General features: G+C 46.4%; 1 protein-coding gene across 1 annotated transcript in view; it reads left to right on the top strand.

The window, feature by feature from the left end:
* Positions 1–24,913, top strand: part of ERN1 (endoplasmic reticulum to nucleus signaling 1) — a 73,998-nt gene that overhangs the window by 39,705 nt on the left and 9,380 nt on the right. Inside the window, exons 6-22 of the mRNA XM_090059003.1 lie at positions 202–324; positions 1,161–1,262; positions 2,539–2,800; positions 3,401–3,479; positions 4,875–5,040; positions 7,111–7,229; positions 7,631–7,822; positions 8,495–8,759; positions 9,699–9,789; positions 10,106–10,295; positions 11,114–11,213; positions 11,751–11,950; positions 13,786–13,933; positions 14,442–14,569; positions 14,988–15,111; positions 15,615–15,682; positions 16,207–24,277. Of these exons, the coding sequence (XP_089915129.1) occupies positions 202–324; positions 1,161–1,262; positions 2,539–2,800; positions 3,401–3,479; positions 4,875–5,040; positions 7,111–7,229; positions 7,631–7,822; positions 8,495–8,759; positions 9,699–9,789; positions 10,106–10,295; positions 11,114–11,213; positions 11,751–11,950; positions 13,786–13,933; positions 14,442–14,569; positions 14,988–15,111; positions 15,615–15,682; positions 16,207–16,413 (2,564 nt within the window). The 3' untranslated portion in view covers positions 16,414–24,277. The remainder of the gene's footprint in view (positions 1–201; positions 325–1,160; positions 1,263–2,538; positions 2,801–3,400; positions 3,480–4,874; positions 5,041–7,110; positions 7,230–7,630; positions 7,823–8,494; positions 8,760–9,698; positions 9,790–10,105; positions 10,296–11,113; positions 11,214–11,750; positions 11,951–13,785; positions 13,934–14,441; positions 14,570–14,987; positions 15,112–15,614; positions 15,683–16,206; positions 24,278–24,913) is intronic.

The following is a 24,913-nucleotide window of genomic DNA, read 5'->3' as shown; positions in this document are numbered from 1 at the left end:
TATGCTTGTAGCAGTCAGTATTGTAAAAGGAGGGTTGGTTGGTTGTGAATGGTTATTTTGCTTAAAAGTGTGTTGAGAATTTATTCATAAAAGAATTATGAAAAAACAGAACCTGAAGGTGTACAACAGAACTTTTTCTCAGGTCAAAAACCCCATTTCCTAAAAGTCTGGCTTTTGTACTGTTTACATTCTGTTTTTCAGGTAAGAAGCAAGATATCTGGTATGTGGTAGACCTCCTGACTGGAGAGAAACAGCAAACCTTAACTTCTTCATTTGCAGAAAGCATTTGTCCATCTACATCTCTCCTGTATCTTGGGCGAACAGGTTAGATACTTTTCCTGACACTTAAACTCCTCCCTCCTCCCCATCTTTCTTTTTAAGCCAGCATAGCTTCCTCAGGACTAACCTTGCGGCAGGTTTTAGGCTTAATCTCTTACAACTTTTAGAAATGATGGCTCGTAATTATGCACAGCAGAAAGACTCATTCCCAGATAGTGATGGAAAAGTGCTGTCTGAGGGACTTAAATGTGGTCTCCTCCTGTAGCCTGTGCGATTTCCAAAGCGGACTCTAACATACTGGCTTTTATATTCTCTTGCGGTACTGGTGTATTGCCCTTGCAACTGAGAGCACTCATGGCTCCTGAAGCGTTTGTTTTTCATAAACCAAAGAGTTGAGGGATATGAGGAGACAGCTGATCTACATGCTCTCTTCTAAATAAAGATTGAAATAGGTCAGGGAACAAGATAAGGGAAGTACCTCTGGTGAGAAGGAATGTGTTTCCCCCATGATATCTATAGGTTAGTATTTTCTTTATGAGTATTTTTAAATGATCTTTTATTGCAAAAGTCCAGTTATAGCATGTAATGCACTCAGGGATTGGCGTGCCTTACACAAGAATTAGACAGGATTATGATAGCAGTTATCTTCTCAGAAGGACAAAGTGCTGACAGCATGCGCAGGAGCATGGTCTTCTCCTTTTTGCTTTCTGAGCTTCCTTTGGAGCAATACATTTCAGCAGGACAGATAGTGGTTTTACCTTAAATTCCTTAAGTGTTGTAAAATCTGGAAAAGCAGGTTAAGGTCATTCTTGTGCCATTCTAGCCGATGAGTTGTGTTCTCTCGCAGGATTCTGCTTCACATCATGTGTGTTTTCTAACAGAGTACACAATCACTATGTACGACACCAAAAACAAGGAGCTCCGGTGGAACGCCACCTACTTTGATTATGCAGCCACTCTGCCTGATGAAGACGTGAAATACAGTAAGAGCTCTACCTCATTTTGCTTGTTGTCACTTGTCTGTTACACTCCAAGGTAAATGTAAAAGCAAGCTGATATTTTCTTGGTAATAGACAGCATATGCATCTTCCCTGTCCCATTCTTTTCTTTTTTTGATATGTTAAAATGTAAAAGAGATGACTGGGGTGTTGTCTTGTATCAATGCATGGCACATGGCAGATTCAGTTTGTGCCAGCAAGATGCAGGGCCCACCTGTGTCCATCATATAGCTGAACTGGGTCTCCTGGATCTGGCCATCTTAAATAGAGCGCTGAAGAATTTCTCAGCCTCTTGGTGAAGCAGGAGCATTTCCTTGTAACGTGCATTTGGTGATTGGATGGTATATGTTAGCTCCTCTGTGGGTGCATCTACACGTTCATTAATGCACCATAGTTACTGTGCATTTCATTTAGTACTAACCAAGCAGTTCAGGACTAAGTAAGCAGTGGAGCTGGTGCAGTTTTTTTGTGCCATTTACTACGCAGTAGCCTAATAACACTGCACAGTAAATTAGCATGTTTGCTGACCAGCACGCTACTGCGCAATGTTATTAGGCTACTGCGCAGTAAGCATTTTGTGTAGATGCACCCAGCATGTACAGGGGAGGTCTGCAAGCAGGGCTGGATTAACCCTTTAGTGGGCCCTAGGCAAACAAACTCATGTGCCCTGGGCTGGTCGAGACCTGTCTCCCCACCCTGGCAGTGCTGCCCACAGGGAGCAGACCTCAGAGCCACCGCTAGGAAGCAGCTGCCGTGGCGGTGAAGCTGGTGCAGGGTGGGGGAAGGGAAGGGAGGTATATGGGACCATTCACGCTGCTGCCACAGAGGGAAGGACCAGGGCCCCCCACAGCTCATGGCCCTAGACATGTGACTGGTTTGCCTATCCATTAATCCAGCCCTGTCTGCAAGCTGTTACAACAGCATGCTGTTATTTCTAATGATGCGATAGAGAAGTGTTTGTAGCACGGTAATTGAGAACTCTGACTCGCTGGCTGTGTCTACACGAGACGTTTTACTGTGCAGTAGACTAATCTACTGTGCAGTGAAACATCATCTACACATGCAAGTGTTCACTGTGCAGTAAATTAGTCTGCTGTCCAGTAAATTTATTGTGCGGTAAAGCCAAATAGCATTAATCGCAGTGTGGACATTCCCACTGAAAAGCAAACCTTTTTTCAATATAGAACTGTATTTGACTTAAGTAGTTGCTGCTGAATATAAAGGCAACCCAGACTAACTCTCTTGTATTTGCACATTGTAGAAATGTCCCACTTTGTGTCCAATGGAGATGGACTGGTAGTGACCGTGGACAGTGAGTCTGGGGATGTACTGTGGATTCAGAATTACGCTTCCCCTGTGGTAGCTTTTTACATCTGGCAGCGTGAAGGTCTACGGAAAATCATGCACACAAATGTGGGGATAGAAACCCTTCGTTACCTGACATTCATGTCTGGGGAGGTTGGACGCATCACTAAGTGGAAGTATCCTTTCCCAAAGGAGACAGAGACCAAGAGCAAGTTGATGTGAGCGTGAATATTGATATTATTCTCATAGTCTATCTGACAGTGTGTTGAGGATGCTAACTAACAATCGTCTAGACTGTTAGTTAATATAGCTAGCATTTCATGGTTGGCAAGACAGTAGAAGCAAAGAGAATATAGAATTACAACCTTTACTGTATAACAGTTTCTGTGCATTGGGTTTGATAAGCTTGTACTGTCTAATGGGAGGCAAAAATAATCGTACATGTTGGTATCAAAGCAGTTTTGTACTCAGAGTGCCTGCTGAAGTCGATAGGAATTTCATCTGTTGAAAGAGTAAAGGGTTAGACCCTTACAATAAGAGACCTTGCATTTCCATTTCCCTTTGGTTAATATCAGCAGCTGGATAAGGAATACATTGATAGGCATTCATTTAAATAGGGTTTCATCATTTAAATATTTAGATAGGCCCATGGTTCACTTGTCTGCTTATGCATCTGGTCTTTCCAAGAAGAAATAAATGCTGCTTTTTCTGGTACCTCAAATGTTAATACTCTATAAAAAAGTGTATGACCAAGATTGTAACTCATATGGTGAAACAACCATTTGGAGATTTCTCCCTAACTTGTATTGTTCTTCTAGGCCAACACTCTATGTTGGGAAGTACTCAACCAGCTTGTATGCATCCCCATCTATGGTACATGAAGGAGTGACTATTGTGGTAAGGACTTTGATGGCATGCTATGAATAGGCTTCTACTAGCATTAGGTATTGTCCTGTACCATACCATAAAGATTACCATTCATTCCACCTTCTTTAAGGCTTAAGGGATCCTGGCTCACCTCTAGTTGTTATAAGGGCTGGTAGTGTGTCCTCCCAAAATATTAGAGAAATCATAGCTCTGCCACGGCAAAGAATGTGTCACAGATTCAGCTGGAAAAACCCACACTTTTTTTCAAATATATGTAGTGATTTTTTATTTTAAAATAAACGCTTTATAAAGTCATCCAACTGAGACAGAGCCATAATACATAAAGAATATGTATTGAGTGATTTTGTTAGCCTCATGTATTGTTTGTGACACAGTGTCTTGTTTTGATAAGCCATGCTATGTATTCCTGTGTAAGCCATGCAAGGGTTCTGTAAATCTCCCCTTAACCAAGGGATAAGAGCATTGTGCAGGGGCTGAATTGATTACACTTGTTTTGTATTTGCAAATGGGTCTTCAGAGCCTTAAGGGCTAAAATCTTAGCTTAAAAAGAAGAGAATACAGCCCTGAGGGTTCTGCAGAGGCTTGAACATCCTGGACTTTTAACATTATTATAATAGTCTGCTAATCAAGGAACCCATGACCAGTAAGGAAAGCATGTTGAAACAACAAACAGCTAGCCTCAGTGAATATGTATGATCTTATTTCAAGAACAGTTTTGAATGCCATAAACAACCATTATTAAAAGCTGTTCAGAAAGTGCGTCAGTCTGGCTTAGCTGCAGTGGAAATCCTCTTGCATATACACCAGGCATCGTGAGTTTGTGTTCCACATCGTAGCTGCTTGCACCTGCTGCTGACAGTGCATCGTGGTTAATTGTGTTGAAGTTGCTACTTCTGCTCTCACTTCTGAAAGCACTGGCCATTGGGTGAGATGTTAAGCCCAGGTCTTGTTTGCTGGCTCTCTAGGTGGGAAATAAAGATCCCATTTCACCTTTCTAAATAAAGAGAAGTGGGCAACAGTCCTTCCCTGAATCACACAGGGTCTAATGTCCATGGCCGTGTGAGCTGTGCTTGAGGGTATAATGGCTGCCGTGTTTGCCTGCAGTCACTTCTCTGCCAACACGCAATTTGTTGCTTGCTAATGTTCTCTGACCATGTAGTTTGAATGCCCTGCTCCAGGGAGCAGACGCCAAACAAGTGTAGGGCTTCCTTCATTTGCAGTGTTTTCATTTAAACATTGTATGTGCTTTTGAAAGGAAATTTGTGGCTTGTTGAATAAGACAGCTAAATTATGTCTCATATCCTGTGTTTGTCTGGGCTCTCTAAACCAGGGATCTTGCTGAGCTGCATTTCTAAGTGTTTGTAGCAATCCTCTTTTAACTGAAAAAAACTCTTGTCTTTTTAGCCTCGTGGCAGTGCCATACCTCTTCTAGAGAGTCCCAAAACAGAAGGGGTCACTATTGAAGACAATGGAGAATGTGTTATCACTCCCAGTACAGATCTCAAGTTTTCAGCAGGTTTGAAAGAAAAGAACAAACTCAACTACTGGAGGAACCACTGGCTCTTAATAGGTAAGTGGAAGTCAGCCACAATCCATGCACACAGTCCTGCACCGCCCTCTGATGGGCCAATGCAGTAACCCCATGTGCAGAGACGTTTAAAAAATAGAGAGCTGCCAAAACAGCTATTAAAATAACATCACATGCAAGCTGTGAAATGCCAGCATTATGGTCGTCTGGTCAGTGTTAATTTGGCCTCCTGGTGCATAGGTTTCTAGTGTGGGCATTTGAGTATAGGCAGTGGCAGCACATTATCCTTGTACTCTGTTAAAATGGAAAGTACTAGCCAGAGGAGTAGCTATTCAGTGTTTCTCCTCGTCCTCCTGCTTCACTGTGTGGCTCCCTGAATTCTTTACTGCATGCTGTGCGCATCCTACAGGAAACGCACGAGGCCTGCCTCGAAGGAAGTTTTGTGGCACAGCACAGCTTTTTACTCCTTTATGTGCTTTGATGAACTGATCTTCAGAACACCCCTCTGAGGGGCATGGAGCATCATCCCTATTTAAGCAACAGGGGAATGAGGCAGAGAAGTTAAAGCCAATATCACTGCAGTATCACCTAAAATTAGGCCAGTTGCTTTCAGCGGTGAGAGCAGCTCTTCTGACCAAGAGCTCCAAAGTGCTCAAAGGACTGGGGGCCTGATTATTCAGTGCTTAGCACTGTCAGTTCTGAGCATCTGCAGAGCTGAGTGCTCAGCACTGGTCAGGTGAACCCTCCGGTCTGAGTGATTTGTCCAGCCTCGGGTCAGACCTCTGGCAGAGGTAGGATCTAGTTTTCCAGGACAGTATTCAGCTGCCCAGACTGTGGGACCATCCTTTTTTGTTCCACCATCCTCTACTTCAGACTCAACAACAGAGTTGGGATCCTTTAGACAACAGCCTCCTTCACTACCCCACCCTGATTCATCCCCAGAGGTAATCAGGCCATCCTGTGTTGAGTGAGTCCTGCTCTGCATCCCTTCCCCATCTTCCTGTTCTTCACAGCTCTGTATCTGTGAAGCTTTCTACTATGAGTTCTGCAACTGGTACCACAGATTCATAGACTGTAAGGCTGGAAGGGACCTCATAAGATCATTGGGTCCAGCACCCTGCACCAAGCAGGAAAGACAACAGGTGACTGTCCAGTCTTCTCTTGAAGATTTCCAGGGTAGGTGATAGCATCACCTGTGGACTATTTCACAGTCTGGACACTCTGACTGTGAAGTAGTTTTTCCTAACATTGAGCCTGAAACAGTCTTCCAGTAGTTTGTGACCATTACTCCTGGTTTTCCCCATGGGTGCCCTGGTGATCACTTGCTCACCAGGCCCATAATGTATGCCTCTGGTGTAGTGTTAGGCTGCTACCAGGTCCTCTGTCAGCTTTCTTTTCCTCAGGCTGAAGAGTCCCAGATCCCTCAGCCTTTCCTCGTATGGGTTGCCGTGCAAGTCTCTGATCATATGGGTGGTCCTTCTCTGGACTCTCTCAAGCTTTACCACGTCCTTGTTAAAGTGCAGCTCCCAGAACTGGATGCAGTACTCCAGCTGTGGTCTCACAAATGCTGAGTAGAGCATAGGGACCCCTGCTGAGCTCTTGTACTGCTGACGTCAAGCATGCTTCGTCATGCTTTGCACATGGCCACAAACTTGCCAGTCTCAGCCTGTTTAACCGTGCTTCTCTGCCCCATTCTCCAACCCAAAGCACTGGCCTGCAGGGAATCTGCAAAGGAAGCATCCTAATGAGCATTTCCCAGAAGATCACCAAGACGTGCACTAAAGGTTCCAGTCTGCAGCTACTGCCTGAGCCCACGGCTGGCTGAAGTCAGAGGCTGTAAGCAATAGCTGCAGGATTGGAGCCTTTAAGGACTGGACTGTTGCTTTGCTTTGAAGGGTAGGTAACAGGTGGAGGCTGTTCCTGTGACAGCACCCTGGACTAAAGAGTACGTGTTCAAGAGCTGTGTGTTAGTCTGAGCTGATGGTGGCCTTAAGATGTTTTACTGGCAGAAACGAGCCCTGTAGATTGCTGTGAGACAGAGATGCCAAAATCATGCACATATCCCTTAAAAGGGGGAAATTCTTCCTGTAACAAATGTTGTTTTATTTAAAGGGCACCATGAAACACCATTATCTGCCCCGACAAAGATCCTGGAGAAATTTCCAAGCAATTTACCAAAACGGCATGAAAATGTGATCCCAGCTGACTCTGATAAAGCCACTTTTGAGAAGGTTGGTGATTAACCTGATTTTAGAGTGACTGAAAAAGCCACTCAAATTGCATAGGAAGGAAATGAGCACTTTGGGGGAACGGAGGCTCTATAAAATCATGCAGGGACTTTTTCCCTGCTCTTTATGGAAGTAGAGTACCTTCCTTCCCATGTAGCTCACAGGCATCACACAGTGCAGAAGAGCTCTTTCTTTCAAATGTGTGGCTCATTCCAGCTTTCCTTCTGTTGGCAAGACTCCTGCTACATTAGCCTGTTGAATGATGTCGGTCACCAAAAGATTCTGACCAATCTGTCTCGCCCTTTAAGTCATCATCTAAATGTATTTTGCATGTGTGCTAGCAGATTAATCTCCATTATTCATGGAGACTTTGACTTGATGGAGTTTTTTCTCTGTCCTCTCAGGTTCTTGGTGTAGTTGAGAGTTCCACAACAGAATTGCCTCCTACCACGCTAAAAGACGTTGAAGAAAAGCCCAGTCGGCCTGTACCTCGGCCAGAGGCTCCAGTAGATTCCATGCTGAAAGATGTTGCCACAATCATTCTGAGCACTTTTTTGCTGATCAGCTGGGTAGCCTTCGTCATCACATATCCAAAGGTAACTGCTGATTTGGCTTGGTGTTCTTGTGAGTTCTGAGAGAGCAGTAGCATCTGACGGCCTGGTCGTCTGCAGCAGCAGAACCAGAGAAGGTTGACTTTAGGCAAGATGGGCTCTCTCCATTAGCAGCAGGTAATCGGAGCTAGCTGTATGGATCAGGCTGCACACCCTGAGTTATGTGTTTGGCAGTGATTTTTGTGATGTGCACTGAACACACTTGGGACTTTCTTATTCCCCATGAGAGTTCTCCACAGATTTTTGTACATTGTTTTTTGTGTGTGGCTTTTTTACTGACTTCAGCAAACATACCCCCATCACCTGCACTAGCCTGTCAGCAGTCAGGATCTGTCCTTTATGATTTCATAATAGCAGATCATGCTAATGCCACTTCTACTGCAAAGCCAACTTCAATACTAAAGATGGCTTTTGCCATTTCAGAAAAACTGCCCAAGGTCCCTACCTTGCTGTGAGAAATTATAATGAACTAAAGAATGTTTGGGTGGTAAAGTCCCTTTTGATAAGCTGAGTCTGGTAGTGAGGTCTTTCCAGTACCCTGTGGGTATCTATCCTGCCTGGAAGCTTGGCTGTAGCTATGCCCCTTTGCAGCTGTACCCGTGAGTTGGTCCAAGCTTGCTGGTTTGAGGGTAAGCCTATCTCTCTTTTCTGTGGAAGAGTGTACATCAGCGGCAGCAGCAACAACACCAGCAGTTCCAGAAGCAACTGGAGAAGATCCAGCTGTTGCAACAACAGCAGCTGCCCTTCAGTGTTCCCGCTGATCTCCCACCAGAGACAGACTTTCTGGACAACACCTGTGCACAGACTGAGAGTTCAGCCACCAGCACACCAAATATGTCTCCCAGAGCATCAAGCCACTCCGTATATTCCAATGCGTCTGCATCCGACGTTGGCAGTGCTCTCTCCACCGAGCAAGAAGGAGGTAAAGCTGATCTTCCTTCCTAATGTGTCACAGTGTGTAACAACATTTCACCCAACCCCTGAGTCATAAAAGCATATTGGGAAGTGAAAGCAAGGGGATGAAAAGTACAATCAACAGTATTTCATAGCGGTTAAGACTGGAGGTATGTTTTGATCCTCTAGTCTGACTGACTCCTGCCTAGCACAGGCCAGAGTGCTTCAGCCTGTGTTCCTGCATCAGACCTGCCATTTTGGATGAGCAAGACCCAGGGCCTGTCTTTAAGATCCAGTCTTGGATCTAATTCCTGGGTTCGTGCCTCTTGCAGGGGTCTGTTTTCTCCATCGTTGTTCTCTGGTCCTGCCAGCATGCGATGACCTTTTTGGAATTCAATTTTGAACAGTGATCAAAAGTTACTGCCATCCAAGGCTTACTTCTACCACCAATGTCAGTGGAAGGTTTGCTTGAGCAAGAAGTACAGGATCAGCCCCCTGTGTCTGTCACTGGTACGTGTGAAAGGAGGCAGCAGCCTTTAGCCACACAAGAGCCCACTTTACCGAGGGGAAGAAAAGCAGTTCTGTATTCCCTTTTATCAGTGTGTCGTGAGTCACATTTCCAAAAGGCCCCAACCCAGCTGGCACTGACATGGCTCGTGCACAGACCAAACCTGGACCCACAAATCCAGTAGCTTGGTGTCCAGCCACCCTGCAGGTATGCATGAAGGCAGCATGAGCACCTGCACGGGAGTGTTTGTCTGACCAGAAACCTACCTCGGCTTTATTTGTAGCTTTGAAAGCATGGTGCTGAAATCCGCCTGCCCTGGGTCGTCTTCCTCAGTGTTGCGCACTGAACCATGAGAGAGGAAGTGGCTTGTCTAGTGGCTCCAGAGGAACATAACAAGTGCTATGTGTGGGGTTTAGAATCTATCCTAAAATAGTTCTTTTGCCTCTTGTTTTTGTTCAGATGAAGATACAAGCACAGTAATGGTTGGGAAAATTTCCTTCAACCCAAAAGATGTCCTGGGGCATGGAGCTGAGGGAACGATTGTTTACAGGTAAAATGCTTACTTCATTTGAGGGAAAACAATTAATGTCATACTAATTTATTGAAAGGTTTACCTAGCATGAGTTGTAACGTCTCCATAGAGCTTTCAGAAAGTGTGAGAGATGCATGCACTTCTCTGTAGTGTTCTTTCACCGACCACAATCCCTTTGCATGTCTTTTGCACGTGTTGTAATGAACAGAGGCACCAGATCCATTTCCAGGACTGCACAATGGGCTGGTGTGAAGTACTCAGTGCCCGTTACAGCCCCCCTGCCTCAGTTGCATGGACACTCAGTTTTCTCTGCCCTGTGGCTTGCTCCCTGCAGGGGGACGTTTGACAACAGAGATGTTGCAGTGAAGAGAATCCTTCCCGAATGCTTCAGCTTTGCTGACCGTGAGGTGGAACTGCTACGCGAGTCAGATGAGCACCCCAACGTGATCCGCTACTTCTGCACAGAGAAGGACCGGCAGTTCCAGTACATTGCTATCGAGCTCTGCGCTGCCACCCTGCAGGAGGTAATGGCGGCCTCTTGGTCTACGCTACCCTGACAGCAAGGAGCTGTGGCCATGGAAGGCTTCTCAGTGGCACCTTCCCCTTTCCTCAAGCCTCTATACTGGTGCAAATAAGGAAATGGCACATAGTGTTCAATTCTCCTCTGGTGGAACTTCTTTGAATATGGTGCTGAATTGCCCTAGGAAAAATCGGTAAAAACAACACTGGTTTAGATGGTGCGTGTCTGTCTCCACCCAGGGTGTGGAGGTACTGGTTTGTCACAAGCGAACAGGCTATAGTAGTGGTTTTCAGCCTGTGGTTTATGGATCCCTGGGGGTCTGCAGACTCTGTCTAAGGAGGTCTGCGAAAGATTCACAGAAGTTTAGGGCTGGAAGGGACCTCGGGAGATGATTGGGTCCAGCCCCCCTGCTCTGGGCAGGAAAGACTGCTGGGGTCAAATAACCCTAGCAAGGTGTGTGTCTAGTCTTCTTGTGAAGATCTCCTGGGTAGGTGCCTGTATCACCCCCACTGGGAGTGTATTCCAGAGTCGATCAAAAGCACGTGAATGCCCACAGTTACAATTCAGAAGGGTCTGCACCTTTCAAGAAGCAGAAGAGCAAGGCCTTGCAGATGGAGGCTAGGACAGGCAAAGCTTTGTTCAAGGAGGTAGAGTGGAAACTTTGCTGCCCTTGACTGAAGTCTGATGCAGTAGGACTTCCAGTACACCCTTCCCCCCCTGCACTTCTCCATTGCTTGCTTTAATGCACCATGATTGTCTGCCACCCTGCTATAAGGCATATGATAGGGCTTTAAGTTTTGTTTCCCCTTATATAATTTGCAGTATGTGGAGCAGAAAACTTTCAGCCACCTTGGCTTAGAGCCTATCACCCTGCTGCAGCAGACCACATCTGGCCTGGCCTATCTGCACTCTCTCAGTATTGGTAAGGAGCCTTTTGTTTCTCTATCAAATATGGGCCTCCTGTATTGGATAAGGGGCAAGATAAGCTAGCTTGGCATGGGGAGCTGCAGGTGCTTCATGGCTGTGTTGCCTTCCTTGTTTGATGGGTGAAGGAAGGGGGGAGGTCACTCTTTCTTCCTCTTGGAACGACACCATTCTACAGTGTCCTGGTCTCAGGGTGGCTTTGAGCCTTAAGGCATAGCCCAAGAAAGCCAAGTCATCTCAGCTTTTATGGGGGACAACCTCACAGATTGGGTAGGACAGGAGAGGACTTCTCAAGTGCTTGGAGCTGCAGAATTGCTGATAGAATAAATGGGGTGTTGGTGATCACCAGGGTGAGTGAGAGCTCACTGGGTTCCCCAGTGACAAAAAACACGGCCCTTTGGGATAAGCCGTTGGTTCCACTAACATCCATTAACAAAAAGTGGTTCAGCCTGGTCAAAGGCTCCTTCCCAGTGGGTAGGACAATGAAAAGTGTGCTTGGTGCTACCTGCTGTTAATAAATTGGTGTCTGTAACAGTCCACAGAGACTTGAAACCCCACAATATCCTCATTTCAATGCCCAATGCCCATGGGAAGATCAAAGCCATGATTTCAGACTTTGGCCTGTGTAAGAAGCTGGTGGTGGGCAGGCACAGCTTTAGCCGTCGGTCTGGAGTGCCAGGCACGGAAGGCTGGATTGCACCAGAGATGCTGAGTGAAGACTGCAAAGAAAACCCTGTAAGTCAGTCAACTTGGTCCTCTTGAGCTAAGCAGCTGGAGTGCATGGGTGGCACCTGTCCTCTTCATGCAGCCGGCCCTGAGCGCTCTGCCTTGTCAATCAGGCTGGTTTCCAACTAAAGTAACTCTGGTCTAACTTTCAACAATTCTAAGCATTTACAGAGTTCCTTGAAGACAGCTCCTAGGAGGAGTAGACTGTCACATCCAGCTCCACAAAGGGGGCTGATGCCTGGGAGGGCTCAGAGGCCTATGCATATGTTTGGGGTACAAAGTCAGTGTAAACTTATAGTGCTGGAAATGCATCCAGGCTCTTGAGTTCCCAGCCAGTGAACAGAGAGGAAGGGGCCTAGGAATGGACTTCATGACAGCCAGCATCTTGTGTGAAGAGGCATTTAAGCTTATCCAGTAGAAACAGCCAAGTCCAAAATCCTGCCCATCCCTTGGACTTAGTACGAAAAGGGACAATTGAGAGCCTAATGTTATTAACAGTGATGAGAGGGTTTGCCAAGGGAAGACACTGGTCCATTGGACCTATGGGCACCAACTTCTTAGCCAGCAATTGCACGAAAGCATGTCTGGCTACCTTTGCCTCCCCAGCCTAAGTGGTTAGGTAGCTAGTTTAAAAAGCGTTTGGACTAGAGCCTGGAACAGGACTTGAACTCCTATCGCCAGGGTCAGCGTGAGGTACTGTGCGACCTTCTCTGGGTAGCTGGAAGGAGCTGCCTTCCAGCGCACTCTCTAGCCTGCCTGCTGAAGCTGGGCTATTGTGAAGACAGGAATTTAAAATAAATCAAGTAGTTGAGTCTCTACAGCTCAATAGTGATGGTAATAGCTTAGTATTCAGGAGGTCCTGAGTTCTGATCCTTGCCCAGGGGGCTCTTTTATACCAGTCCTGAATGAAATACACAAATTGTTGGGGACAGTTGCCCCTCAGTTACTAGCAAAAAATAGTCTTTGCCTGTGGCTCAGTATCAGATACTTTAAGCACCCACTCTTCAGCTTCACCATCTCCTGGTTTCTGTTGACTTTTGGAGCATGAAATGTGCATGATTTATGTTTTTAACTGCGCAACATGACCTGCACCCAAATTTTTGGATATATCTTATGTTACAAATAGATATTAGTTGGCAACATACCATTTACAGGCATAGGGACTCTTGCCCCTTTGTAACATCGTCTAACTACCTAATTGGTTAACAGGACTAGCAGCTGTACAGCTCAAGGCTGCTATTTGAATCACTGAGTCACAAGACTTAATGGCCACATCCAGACGAGTGCGGACATTTGGTTCCCTAGGGACAAGCAGCAGTGGTGCACCTTGCACTGCAGCTACGTGTCCCTGGGCAGTACTCTGGCCCCAGCCGCCTTACCTGGGGTTCTGAGGGCCTCCCAGGGCTGCAGCAGTAGCAAGCCTGCTGCGCAGAGCTTGGTTAGCTGGCAGCTGCAGCACAGCTCTGGGCAGCCCAGCCACGCATGCGCTACCCATGTACACGCTGCTTAGCATTTTTTTCCTGTGGGTTTTTTTACCCCTGAATATCCAAGGGTCAAAAAAAACCTGCAGAAAAACCAACAACAGAGCAGTGCGTGCATTGACAGCACACCCTTGTCTGCAGCACCACATACTGCATGGACGTTCGTCTGGACCCACCCAATGAGGTGTGCCCAGATTAGTCACTGCTCTGGCTGTGGCTAACCAGCACTGCTCACATTATAAAAGGCTGTGCATTTAACACACAGCTCGCACTAGTGTTTAGCTTCAACTTCAGAAAATTACCTGAGAAGCTGGCACAAAGCATTAATACGTCGTTGCTTTTCAACACTGTTTTTGTCTGCAGACGTACACAGTGGACATCTTTTCAGCTGGCTGTGTCTTTTATTACGTCATATCTGAAGGCAACCACCCCTTTGGCAAATCCCTGCAGCGGCAAGCCAACATTTTGCTGGGTGTTTACAGTCTGGACTCCTTCAGCCCAGAGAAGCATGGTAAACTGTTCAGTGCTGTCCTAGCCTTTCCTCTATAAAGCACCACATTGTTTATGGTTGCGGTTCAGTACTTCCCAGAATGCCACAGGGAACCATATGAGGCCTACGAATCATTGTGACCCAAGGCTACAACCAGGAACTATAGCAATTATGGAAGGCTCTTTAAAGAGAGTCAGTCATTACCGAAAGCCATGTGATATTACTGACAGATTGCAAATTTTGAGCCCTCAATTTTACTGGCACAGTTAAAATATTTCATGTATAGCCAGAACAAGGAGACAACAGAGGTGAATTTTGTTCTTAACTGTACAGGTGCAGTCCCTTTAACTTATTGATGGGATTCACAGGGTGCAAACTGATGTAGAATTTGGCCTGTTCTTTGTAGGCCAAGCAGTCAGCACTTCTTGGATGTTATACATCTTAGACAAACTTCAAGTGATTTCCAGTCTTCAGTAAGCCACTGTTGGCTTCAGCTGCTTCAAATAGCTTGTCCTCATTTCTCTTGCAGAAGACCTGGTTGCTCATGACTTAATCGAGCAGATGATTAACATGGATCCTCAGAAACGTCCCTCGGCTAGTTGTGTGCTGAAGCACCCACTCTTCTGGAGTCTGGAAAAACAGCTCCAGTTTTTCCAGGTTTGGCTTCTCCATTTCCTTTTCTATCCATGACTAATTGCATTGCAGCACTGCGCTTTCACTCTTACGTTTCATTTTTGATATTGTTGATGGTGTTGCTAGTAGAATCAGCAGTTCAAGAGTGTGCAGGGTAAGTAGCAATGTGCAGCTCTGGTGTTTAATCACTGCACATAGGAAAAGGTTTAGTTCTGTAGAAAGATGCAGCCTCACAAGCATGTTGGGTTTTCTGCAATGCAAGAACCATGGAAGTCTCTCCAGACCTGAAGTTCCTTATCCTGTACCTTGTCTGTTACATTGTACTGCCTCAAAGGAATAAGTTTTAGTTATTCAGGAAATCTTCATCTGTGACAGTCAGCAATTTGGGGAAAAGTTTGAAATAAAATTACAGCACTTGGAATAACCTGACTGTCTCTTGCAGGATGTAAGTGACCGAATAGAAAAAGAATCCTTAGATGGTCCAGTAGTCAAGCAATTAGAAAGAAGAGGGAGAGAGGTGGTGAAAATGGACTGGAGAGAGCACATCACGGTTCCCCTTCAGACAGGTAAGTGAAATTATAGCCACCAGTTGTATAAGTGAATTACAGGCTGTGCACACAGAAAAGCAGTGTCCCATTGAGTCTCCAGTTTGGTACAAGACATCGTGGCTTGTAAGCAAGTACCGAACACCTTCAGATGAGAATATATATATGCACACGTGTGCTCCATATCTTGCTTTTTAAGGCAAATCTCTTGAAACCACAAATAACAACAGTGGCTTGGTACATTTCATGCCCTGTTTTCCCTTGTTGACTACATGCTTTTCTTTAAGGACAGAGATAATGAAGTTCAAAAATAATATGGGGGTCACATGGATTAAGCAGTTTATACTGCCTGGGGAAGCCCGACTTTTTTCTGTGGTGTTTAAAGTAACACTTTGAAGCCTCTCTTTGACACAGTAGAACAAACAGCTGTGTACCGTGGCTAAAAACTGGGGACATAGCAACAGGTCAACTCCCTGGAGGACTGTCTGCTTCAGATCACCTAAACAAAGTGTTTGCTTTTTCAGATCTTCGAAAATTTAGATCTTACAAAGGGGGATCAGTGCGGGATCTTCTGCGAGCAATGAGAAATAAGGTAAAAGATGAGAGAGAGAGTGCACAGGCAAGTGCAGAAAATACACATTGGACTCTTAGAATCTGCATCATACAAATTCAGCTCCCAGAATTGTTTCACAGTCTTTATAACTATGTAGAAATACCAGTACTGCCATTTATTCTGCCTTCTTGATAGACTGTGGCTTCCAAGCCAATTCACTTCTATTGCAGCACATCCTCATTATAATGAACACCTGTTTATAACATCCCCTGCTTAACAATGCCAACAGTGGGACCCACATTTTTCACTGTGATGATGTAGCAAAATTGACTAATCCTATGATAGCAAACACCCTCCCTGGGACCATGGCAGTGCCCTCTAGTGAGGCTGCACTGGAACTACTTCGCTGTCAACTGTTTTCACCTCCATAAACCCCAGCCTACCATTTGGTAAGGCTTCTCTGGCCACTAAACCATTTCTTGCAACATATATGATAGAACTGTGGCAGTGGGAGGCAGAAAGCAAAGACCTTACAACAAATATTCTTCCTGCTCTAATTCCAGAAACACCACTACAGAGAGCTTCCCACAGAGGTGCAGGAGACGCTGGGCACCATCCCAGATGACTTTGTACGCTATTTTACGTCCCGCTTCCCTCGCCTGCTCTTACACACTTACCATGCTATGCAAATCTGCAGCCAGGAAAGACTGTTTCAGCCTTACTATGTTCAGGACTCTGCAGGTCAGGGACTGCTGGGAGATGCTGTTTGAGAGGGTGGGGACAGAGCTCCCTTCTCCGTGACCAACATTCCAAACAGGCTGTAAAATGGGCCTGTCTCTAAGCAGAGACTCATGGGATCAAAGAGCAAAATGTCTCCCTGAGGAACCCATATGCCCAGAAAGTGCCTTGTACTCTGCACACACTGCATCAGGAAGAGGACAGGAGGAGCCCAAGAGCGAGTGGTACCTTCAGAAAGGCAGGGCCTCGCAGCAGAGGAGCCGTCTCACGGTAGCTTTTGAAAAAGCGGGGCAGACTGCAGATGGCCAGATGGAAACATCGTTCTACTGCTGAACATCCCTGCACTGTATTTTATTCCATTCATGCCTTTTACTGCACCCAGCCAGACCACAGCAATCCAAACCATGCGATGACTATGCAGTAGGAGGAGGAAAAGGAGCTGTTTAGTTGTAGCAAACCTGCCATTGCACTACTGCTGCCTTGTGCGTTAAAAGCAGCATCTTAGATTCAGTGAAGTGATTGTAAAGGGAATCATCTACCAAAATCCAAAACCAGTAAAGAGAATGTAACTTCTGTTTAATCAGTGCAACTCTCACACATCAGTTTTGGGCTCCACAGTTCAAAAAGGATGTGGAGAAGCTTGAGAGAGTCCAGAGAAGAGCCACATGCATGATCAGAGGTCAGGAAAACAGACCTTACGACGACAGGCTGAGAGCCATGGGACTCTTTAGCCTGGAAAAGCGCAGGCTCAGGGGTGATGATGGCCACCTATAAGTTTATCGGGGTGACCACCAGGATCTGGGGGAACATCTGTTCACCAGAGCGCCCCAAGGGATGACAAGGTCAAACGATTATAAACTACTTGCAAGACCGTTTCAGGCTGGGCATAAGGAAGAATTTCTTTACTGTCCGAGCCCCCAAGGTCTGGAACAGCCTGCCATCGGAGGTGGTTCAAGCACCTACATTGAACACCTTCAAGAGCAAATTGGATGCTTATCTTGCTGGGATCCTGTGACCCCAGCTGACTTCCTGCGCTTCAGGCGGGGGGGGCGCGGCTGGACTCGATCTTCTGAGGTCCCTTCCAGCCCTATGAAAAAAAATCAGCCCCTGAATCTGGAGTTGTCAGAATAAAGTCAGAAATTAACAATGGGAGACATTTACCGCCCCCCGGCAAGAACTCTACTATGGCTGTACCTAATATGTACTATCAAGCACATGTTCACACAAGGGCATGGACAGTGTTTAGCTTAGGTAAGAGTATTAGGAATTCATCTACAGCCGGAGATGCACGATCCACTCAGGTCAGTTTCTGAGTTCTTTGCAAGCAAGAGGCCAGAGGCTGGGGTGCTGGACACAGTTATCTGGCCGACTTTGTTTTGGCTTTCCTCCTGCTGAGCCACAGACAGTGTGACACCATCTGGAAAAAAAAAAAAGCTAAAGATAAACCACTGTCAAAAGTAAGAGCAGTAAAACTATGGCTAACAGTAGTAGGAGGGGAGACAAGTAATGGAACTGCAGTTTGTGTACGAGTGGAGTATAGTTACACCTGGGGGAAGTCTACATTCTCTTTACCTTCTCAAAGGACGCAGTATTCCTTTTCAGTAGCCCTAAAGCTGCAACAAGCATTAAATGTGTGCAAAGCATTAAGTGCTGGGGACTGATGTGCCATGTGTGGTCTTCTTTTGCAATGTATTTATTTAACATATTTATATTTATTTAAATTTTTGCAAGACGGTATCAGCTCTCAGTGGTATGGACACAGAGCTGCCAAAGCCTGTTTTTCTTAAGAACAAAAAAATACTTCTTGCGTTTGTTTGTTGACTATATTTTAAAATAACTGGACAAGGAAAAGCTATACTGCATCTTTCAGTGGAACTATCTTGTCTGTTCCTGTTGGGTACATTGTAAGATCAGGGGAAACTTAATTTGTCTAGTTGTACCATTATGTCTTAAATGAGTAAATTATTGATGGTTACTTGTGACTAAACATACTGTAGCAATGCCCAGCCATACCTGTCTGGAGCCTACGTTACTGGGAGGTTCTTTCTGATTTTTGCATGGTCTGAAAGTAGATCTCTGATATGATGCCAAATTGTGCAAGTTACACATTTCTAAAGCTTGAAAAAAGTTGTTTTACTTAAGAATTCAAAACCTATTTCATATTTTTGTACCTCTATTATACAGTTCTTTTATAATTCTACTCAATAACAATGACTTGTACTCAAATTCAAGTAGACCTAGAACTTGAGGTGCGTGTCCATTTCTGAGTGAAAATGGTGGGAGGCAGGTTGGACTCTGTGGCCTGTATAAGAATTACTTCCACTCTTGCTACGGGTTTGAACAGGTTCTCCCACTCCTGCTAGTCTGAACTGGATGAAACAGTAGCCCAAAGGCCAGTGTATTGCAGACAACTACTTATGCAGTATTTTGGTGCCTCCCTTTCAGTGCCCTGACCTAAAGGGAGAGTGGAGTGTTCCCAGCATCTCTACTGAGTGCCACTGGAAGAGGATCAACGAATTGGGCAGGGAGGGCAAAGACCCCAGCTGCTGCCACCATGGTATGGGGTTTGTGGGGGATGCCATTCTGGTGCACCCCCTACATCAGCATTACAGGCTAGTCTCCACTCCCCCTGGCCTACAGGAAGGAAGAAAACACAAGGACATTTCCTACCACTGCCCTGAAGAGAGTGGGGGCGGGCTGGGTAGTCGGAACAAATCGCAAAGCAGCAGTCTTCTAGCTGGTCTTCAACCCGTCTTCTTCGGAAACCCAGCTTCATCCCTGTCTCCAGTTACTGTGCACAGCCATCACTTACACTAGTCTTTCTTAGGCAAGTCCCACATTGCACACCCATCACTGTCATTTTTATTTGCTTTATACATTACTATGGCAGCTTGCTGAAATCATGCGACAAAGTTCGTGCCTCAGCCCTTGGCCTGACTACAATGAGTGGCAGGAGTGGATAACTCCATCTCTAGGAGTCATGGGTTCCTGGGCTTTTCTACTTAATTTTGCTTGTTTTAGACAGGTTAAGGCACTGGTCTTTCTTCTTATCAGTTCCTTTTAGGCAGACCCCCCATTTCTCTGGTACAGATTAGGAGGCAAGGAGTGGAGTGTGGGCAATTCTCCATGCACATTCACTCCTAAATAAAAAAAGAGGTAACCAACACATGCCCAGAGTGTTGAAGGGGCTTTCACACTGCACCTGAGCTCATCCTTCTGCAACATGCCATCCACCAGGAAGCAGTGGTGATACACTGCAGGGGCAGAGAGAAAGGTAAGGAAGGGAACAGGAACACAAGATGCAGCATTTTCAAAACCTGGAAGAACGCATGCAGGCAAGGTTCTTTGGGGAGATATCTTTTCTTAGACCATCTAAATAGTTGGGGAAAAGTTCTTTGTAAGCTTTCTGACACAAAGGGAGACTCCGCTGGTGTTACGGTTCTCCAAGGTAGAAAATAAGCTGATTTACAACAAGAAGTCTGTGAAAATGCAAATGAGTGGAAGTTTGGAAGACAATGAGTAGAGATGGTGGGGGCGGGGGGGAGGGAAATGCGTGAAGGAAAGCAAGTGGCCAGGTAGAGGCAGAGTACCTGGGGTATCAGATATCAGGGAGGTTGTAATATTGACATTGGATTTATGACACATTAAGTCCTTGATTTTTTGTATCCAGAAGATTATTTATAGAGTGAAGTTTGTAGGCCCGACTATGCATATTGTAAATTCCCTTTAAGGATTAGCACTGAGAGATTGGAGAGAGAGCGGTTGTCCTGTACGCGCTGCAGTTGTTTGAGGATTCTCCATGTAGGTTGTAGGGCAGGATGGTACATCATAACTAATGGTGTGCGTTTCATGGGGACTTTCTTTCTGTACTGCAGCAATTCTTCACATGGTGTCCAGGTGGCTCTTTCAAAGGTGCGATCTCTCTCTCTTGAGAAGTGTTCTTGTTCATGAGAGCCCTTTTGAGATTTGTCAGGTGATGATCACGGATGTTCTCAGTGCAACTTTGGTGGTATTGGAGAGCTTGGCTGTAAATTACAGCTTTTTTGGTGTGTTTAGGGCAGGGGTGTCCAGCCTCTTTGAATGTGGAGCCAGATCATGAACTTCTTATCACCCAGTGGGCCGGCAGGAGCGGGTGCTCACATGGCCTGTCCGGTCTGGCCACGGCCCGGGGGTGTAGGGGTCAAGGGGTGCCACCAGACCCCCCCCTGCCACCTGGGCAGCCTCGAGGATGCTCCCACACCTGTGCACCTGGGCTCAGCAGCCAGGGGGATATGCAGGGACCCTACAGGGTGGTAGAAGCTGCTGAGGGGTTGGGGGAGAGACAAGGGGTGGGAACGAAAGTTTCCCGTTGCAGCACCTCAGGCTTAGAAAATGGTTTGGCGGCCTACGGGCCGTATGTTGGACAATCCTGGTTTAGGGTGATTGCTGGTTCTGTGCAGATACGTATGTTGGTCCATGGGTTTCTTGTATATGGTGGCTTGTATTTTACTGTTCTGGATATTGATCACGGTGTCTAAAATGTTGGTGCTGGAGTATTCAAGAGATAGTCTGATAGAGGGGTGATGATTGTTGTGATGGAACTCATTCAGAGACTGCAGGGTTTTGGTCCAAATGATGTCATCTGTGCATCTCAGGTATAGCATGGGTTTGATGGTGCAATTCTTGAGGAATTCTTCCAGGTGGGCCATAAAAAGGTTGGCATATTGTGGGGCCATTTTGGTGCCATAGATGTATGTGCCCACGGTCTGGAGAAAGTGTTGGTCATTGAAACTGAAGTTGTTGTGTGTGAGGAGGCAGTGTAGAAAGTTCAGTAATACCTTGAGGTCAGCACTCTTAAGTTGTAATCTTGCTCTTGTAGATATGTAAGGCAGGCTTGGATGCCATCCTGGTGTGGGATGTTGGTATATAATGCTGGTGATATCCATGGTGGCTAGGAGGGCACTGCTAGGAAGATGGTCTGTGTTTTTGAGGTTTTGCAGAAAGTCTGTTGTGTCTTGGATAAAACTCAGTCTTTAGGATGGATCTGATCAAACCTGGTATTTCTTCAGTTAGGGTTCCATGGTTGGAAATTATAGGTGTGCCGGGGTTCCCTTGTTTGTGGATTTTAGAGAGCATGTAAAGTGTCCTTGGACTGGGTAGTGGACGGATCAGTGTCTGAAGTTTTTCTTGTAGTTCAAATGAAAATTATGTGATGATGGTTTTGAGTTTTGAGGTGAAAAGGGGACTTGGATCTTCCTCTAGCTTTTCGTAGGTGGTGGTGTCAGAGTTGTCTGTTGGCTTCATTTACATAGTCTTTACAGGTAAGGATAAACTATAGCTCCTCTATCTGCTGGTTTTATTACTATTTGGTGGTTGGATCTTAAGAGATTTTACGGCCCCTCTCTCTGAGGGAGAGGTTGTTACAGTGGTGTTTGTTGTTATTTCATTGTTCATTCTCTGTCTGACACTGTCAGTATAGCAGTCAAGGTTTAAATTTCATCCACTGTTAGGTGTCCAATCAGGTTTTTTGGGCTTTTTTTTTTTTTAAGTTGTCACAAGATGAAGTTATGTTGAAACTGGATTCATTTTGGTTGTGGAAATATTCCTTCAGACAGGGGTGTTGGAAAAATTGTTCTAGTTCTCCACATTGTAGTATCTTATTCGGGTATTGTTCTGGACAGAAATTAAGGCCTTTGGAGAGGACAGATTTTTCAGCTTTGGTAAGTGTGTGAGTGGAGAAATTGATAATATTTGAGGGTTGACTGATTCCTGCTGTTTCATTAAGTATGAAGTTGGAATGTGGTAAGGTGCTGGTGTTGTTTCTCCGATGGTTGTTTCATGGCTGGGAAAGTTGTTCCTGTAGTAATTGGTTCCATTTCTTCTTTTTGTGTTGGATAGATGTTGTAACAAACCGTTGGTAGTCTTTCTGTATGCGTTGTATAATGTTTGGGAAGATATCTGGAGTTCTCAAGTTGTTGTAGCATGTGTTGACTTCCTTCTTGAGTTGATTTCTTTTGGAGTAGGTTATGTGAAGGAGATGATTTCTAAGTTTTTCTGAAGCTTCCCTGCACAGGATATTTTCAAACAGCAAAAGCAATCCACGCTGCTGCAAACACAGGTGAGCCCGTTCCATGCTGCAGCATGCACAGGGTAAAGGTTTGCTAAGACCCACTGTTTTTTCTCCTTGACAAAATCCAATCCCCTTCTTCAGAAAGGCAACACAACTTAATCTTACAGCCAATTACCCCTGGAGAAATCAACCCCCTGTGAACTGCCCAGTGTTAAGAGAGAGTAACTGGCCAAAACCCCCAAACAGCTAGCTGCCTTCCCTTTCAATTGGCTCCTGATACACAGGGCATCTTGACCGCCTGATCAGCCCAGTTCTTTCTCTCAGCACTTCATTGTCTGTGCCCAATAAGGACACTCAGCAAGGCTTCTGAACTACCAACATGTTGCTACAGGCAACAGATGTACGCTCCCATATTTGGTAAACAATAGTGCAAAAAGGCACTGTACTGCGAATCCACTGATCCTGCACCAAGCAGGTTTTTATTTTTTTTTAAACAAGTATATGTAGCACCTTCCCTTGCCCTCCCCCAACACACATTTTATAAGGGTCCCGTATCCCAGTTAGAGCCTTCTAGCACAGATGACCCAAGCAAGAGGTACTACATTGGGAGGGGGCACAGCCCAGGCATTCCCACCAGCTGCAGCTGGCACAGAAGCACAGACCTGACTCCATGCAGCACGAAAGCTGCAGCTGATGACTAGCAGAAGCTACACTGAGCTGAGTCAAAACTAAAACGAGGTCAGAGTGGACAGAAAAGAGCCTGTGTCCCAATCAGACAGGTTGCAAGTCTGTGCAGCTCTGGGTTAGTGCATTTACCAGTGAGCTCACTGAAGCAGGCACAGCCAGGGGGAGCAGGGGAGCGGCCGGTGAAGCACAGGCTGAGAAATGAAACTGAAAGCGGCTGGTTTCTTCGCTGTTACCATCTTCCCCCCACCTCCTTGTTGTCAACACCCAGCTACAGCCAGGAACTGCTGTTTCTGCTGGCCTGATGAAAAGCAGGGCTGGCAGCAGCATAGGGACCCATCTGTGAAACAGTGCGAGACAAGCTCAGGCTAGCTGGCGCTGTGGCTGGGAAGTCCATGGGGTTTTTTTCCTACTGGTGTGCATTAGGAGGCAAAGCCCATCTAACCCTGCAGGGAGAACTGGATTCTGGTCCCTGAGACCCCTGCCACCATCCCCTCCTGTTGGGCTGCTAGGCCCTGCTGACCTGCAGCCCTTGTGTAGACAGAGCTGCCCCAGGGGCAGCGTGAGCTACCCAGACAGCAGCTGCCTCTGCTGGGTGCAGGTCAGGACTCCAGCAACAGGAAGGTGTCTCTAAGGAATTCACGTTCCACACCCTGTTTGTACAGCAGCCAGCCCTGCCCTGCCCGGGGCAAGTCCCCCGGCTCAGCCCTGCTCTCTCACTCGGGTGTAGAAATGCTCATCAGCTAGGCAAGCTGCATTTACTAGTGAGCTCCTTGAAGCAGGCACAGCCGAGGGAGCAGGGGAGTGTGCTGGTCAAGCAGGGGAAATCCAGAGAGCAGAGAGAAAAACTAAAGGAAGCAATTCCTTTCCGCTTACGCTCCTGTTTCAGGGCCCCCCTGACAGTGGGTGGAGACTTGGCCATATTCCCAGGGCTTTTCTTTTGGTTCGTCTGCTTGTGAAAAGATCAGACAGGGAGAAAGAGGGTTGGCTCCCCCTCTGCTCCTGGAGAAGTCAGGATTTGTCAGGGAATTGTCTCCAGCTCGGATCAACTCCTTTACAGGCAGTCTGCCACTACAGGCAGCCTGAGCTGCAGACAGAGCAGGAACACTTCCTCCATCCGGGCTGGAGCGTCGGTGAGGCAGGCGAAGACGACTCCATCACGGGTAAGCCCTCCCTGTGCACCTGTCAATCGTCACCTGGAGTCTGCAAACCGTTAACATCACGCTTGGTTCCTGGCTGGCTGGGCGGGAGGGGAGCAGGAATGATTGCTGCTTTCCCCCTGGCAGCCTGTGCTGCACGTCTGGCTGTGAATGGGGATTTCTTTCTGGGTGGTTCAACACTAAAGCACAGCAAGAACCAGAGGCCTTCATGCCGCTCCATGCTTCCAAACCTGCCCCTGAACCGGGGTGTGGGAATCAGCCTGTCTGGAGGGCATGTTGACTCTTTCTGCACGAAGCACGTGGGAGGGCTGAGAGGATGATATTTCCTGGGTATGTTCTGTTTGCTTCTTTCCCAGCTCCAGAAGTTAAAACCTCTGTGGCTGGAGCAGTAGGGCCAGTTACAGGCCAGAGCCACGGTCCCGAACAGTCCCACTAGCTTGCCAGATACTTCCCTCTAACCCTGGCAGCTTCCCAAAGCTCGGTAGAGCACGTCCCCTACTCTGAGGTACTCCAGAGATAAGGCCTCCCCCACAGAGGCAGAAAAGCCAGACCCTACAAGTTCATAACTTCTACACGGTCCCTTAACTGGGGCAGTGAGGGAGCTGCAGGCAGTTTTTGGGGGGGGGGGGACGACTAACC

This window comes from Crocodylus siamensis, chromosome 8 (genome assembly GCF_052110815.1).
Source record: "Crocodylus siamensis isolate JL-2025a chromosome 8, ASM5211081v1, whole genome shotgun sequence".
In the NCBI taxonomy this organism is placed as follows: Eukaryota; Metazoa; Chordata; order Crocodylia; family Crocodylidae; genus Crocodylus; species Crocodylus siamensis.
This window is presented reverse-complemented; position numbering and strand designations above follow the sequence as displayed.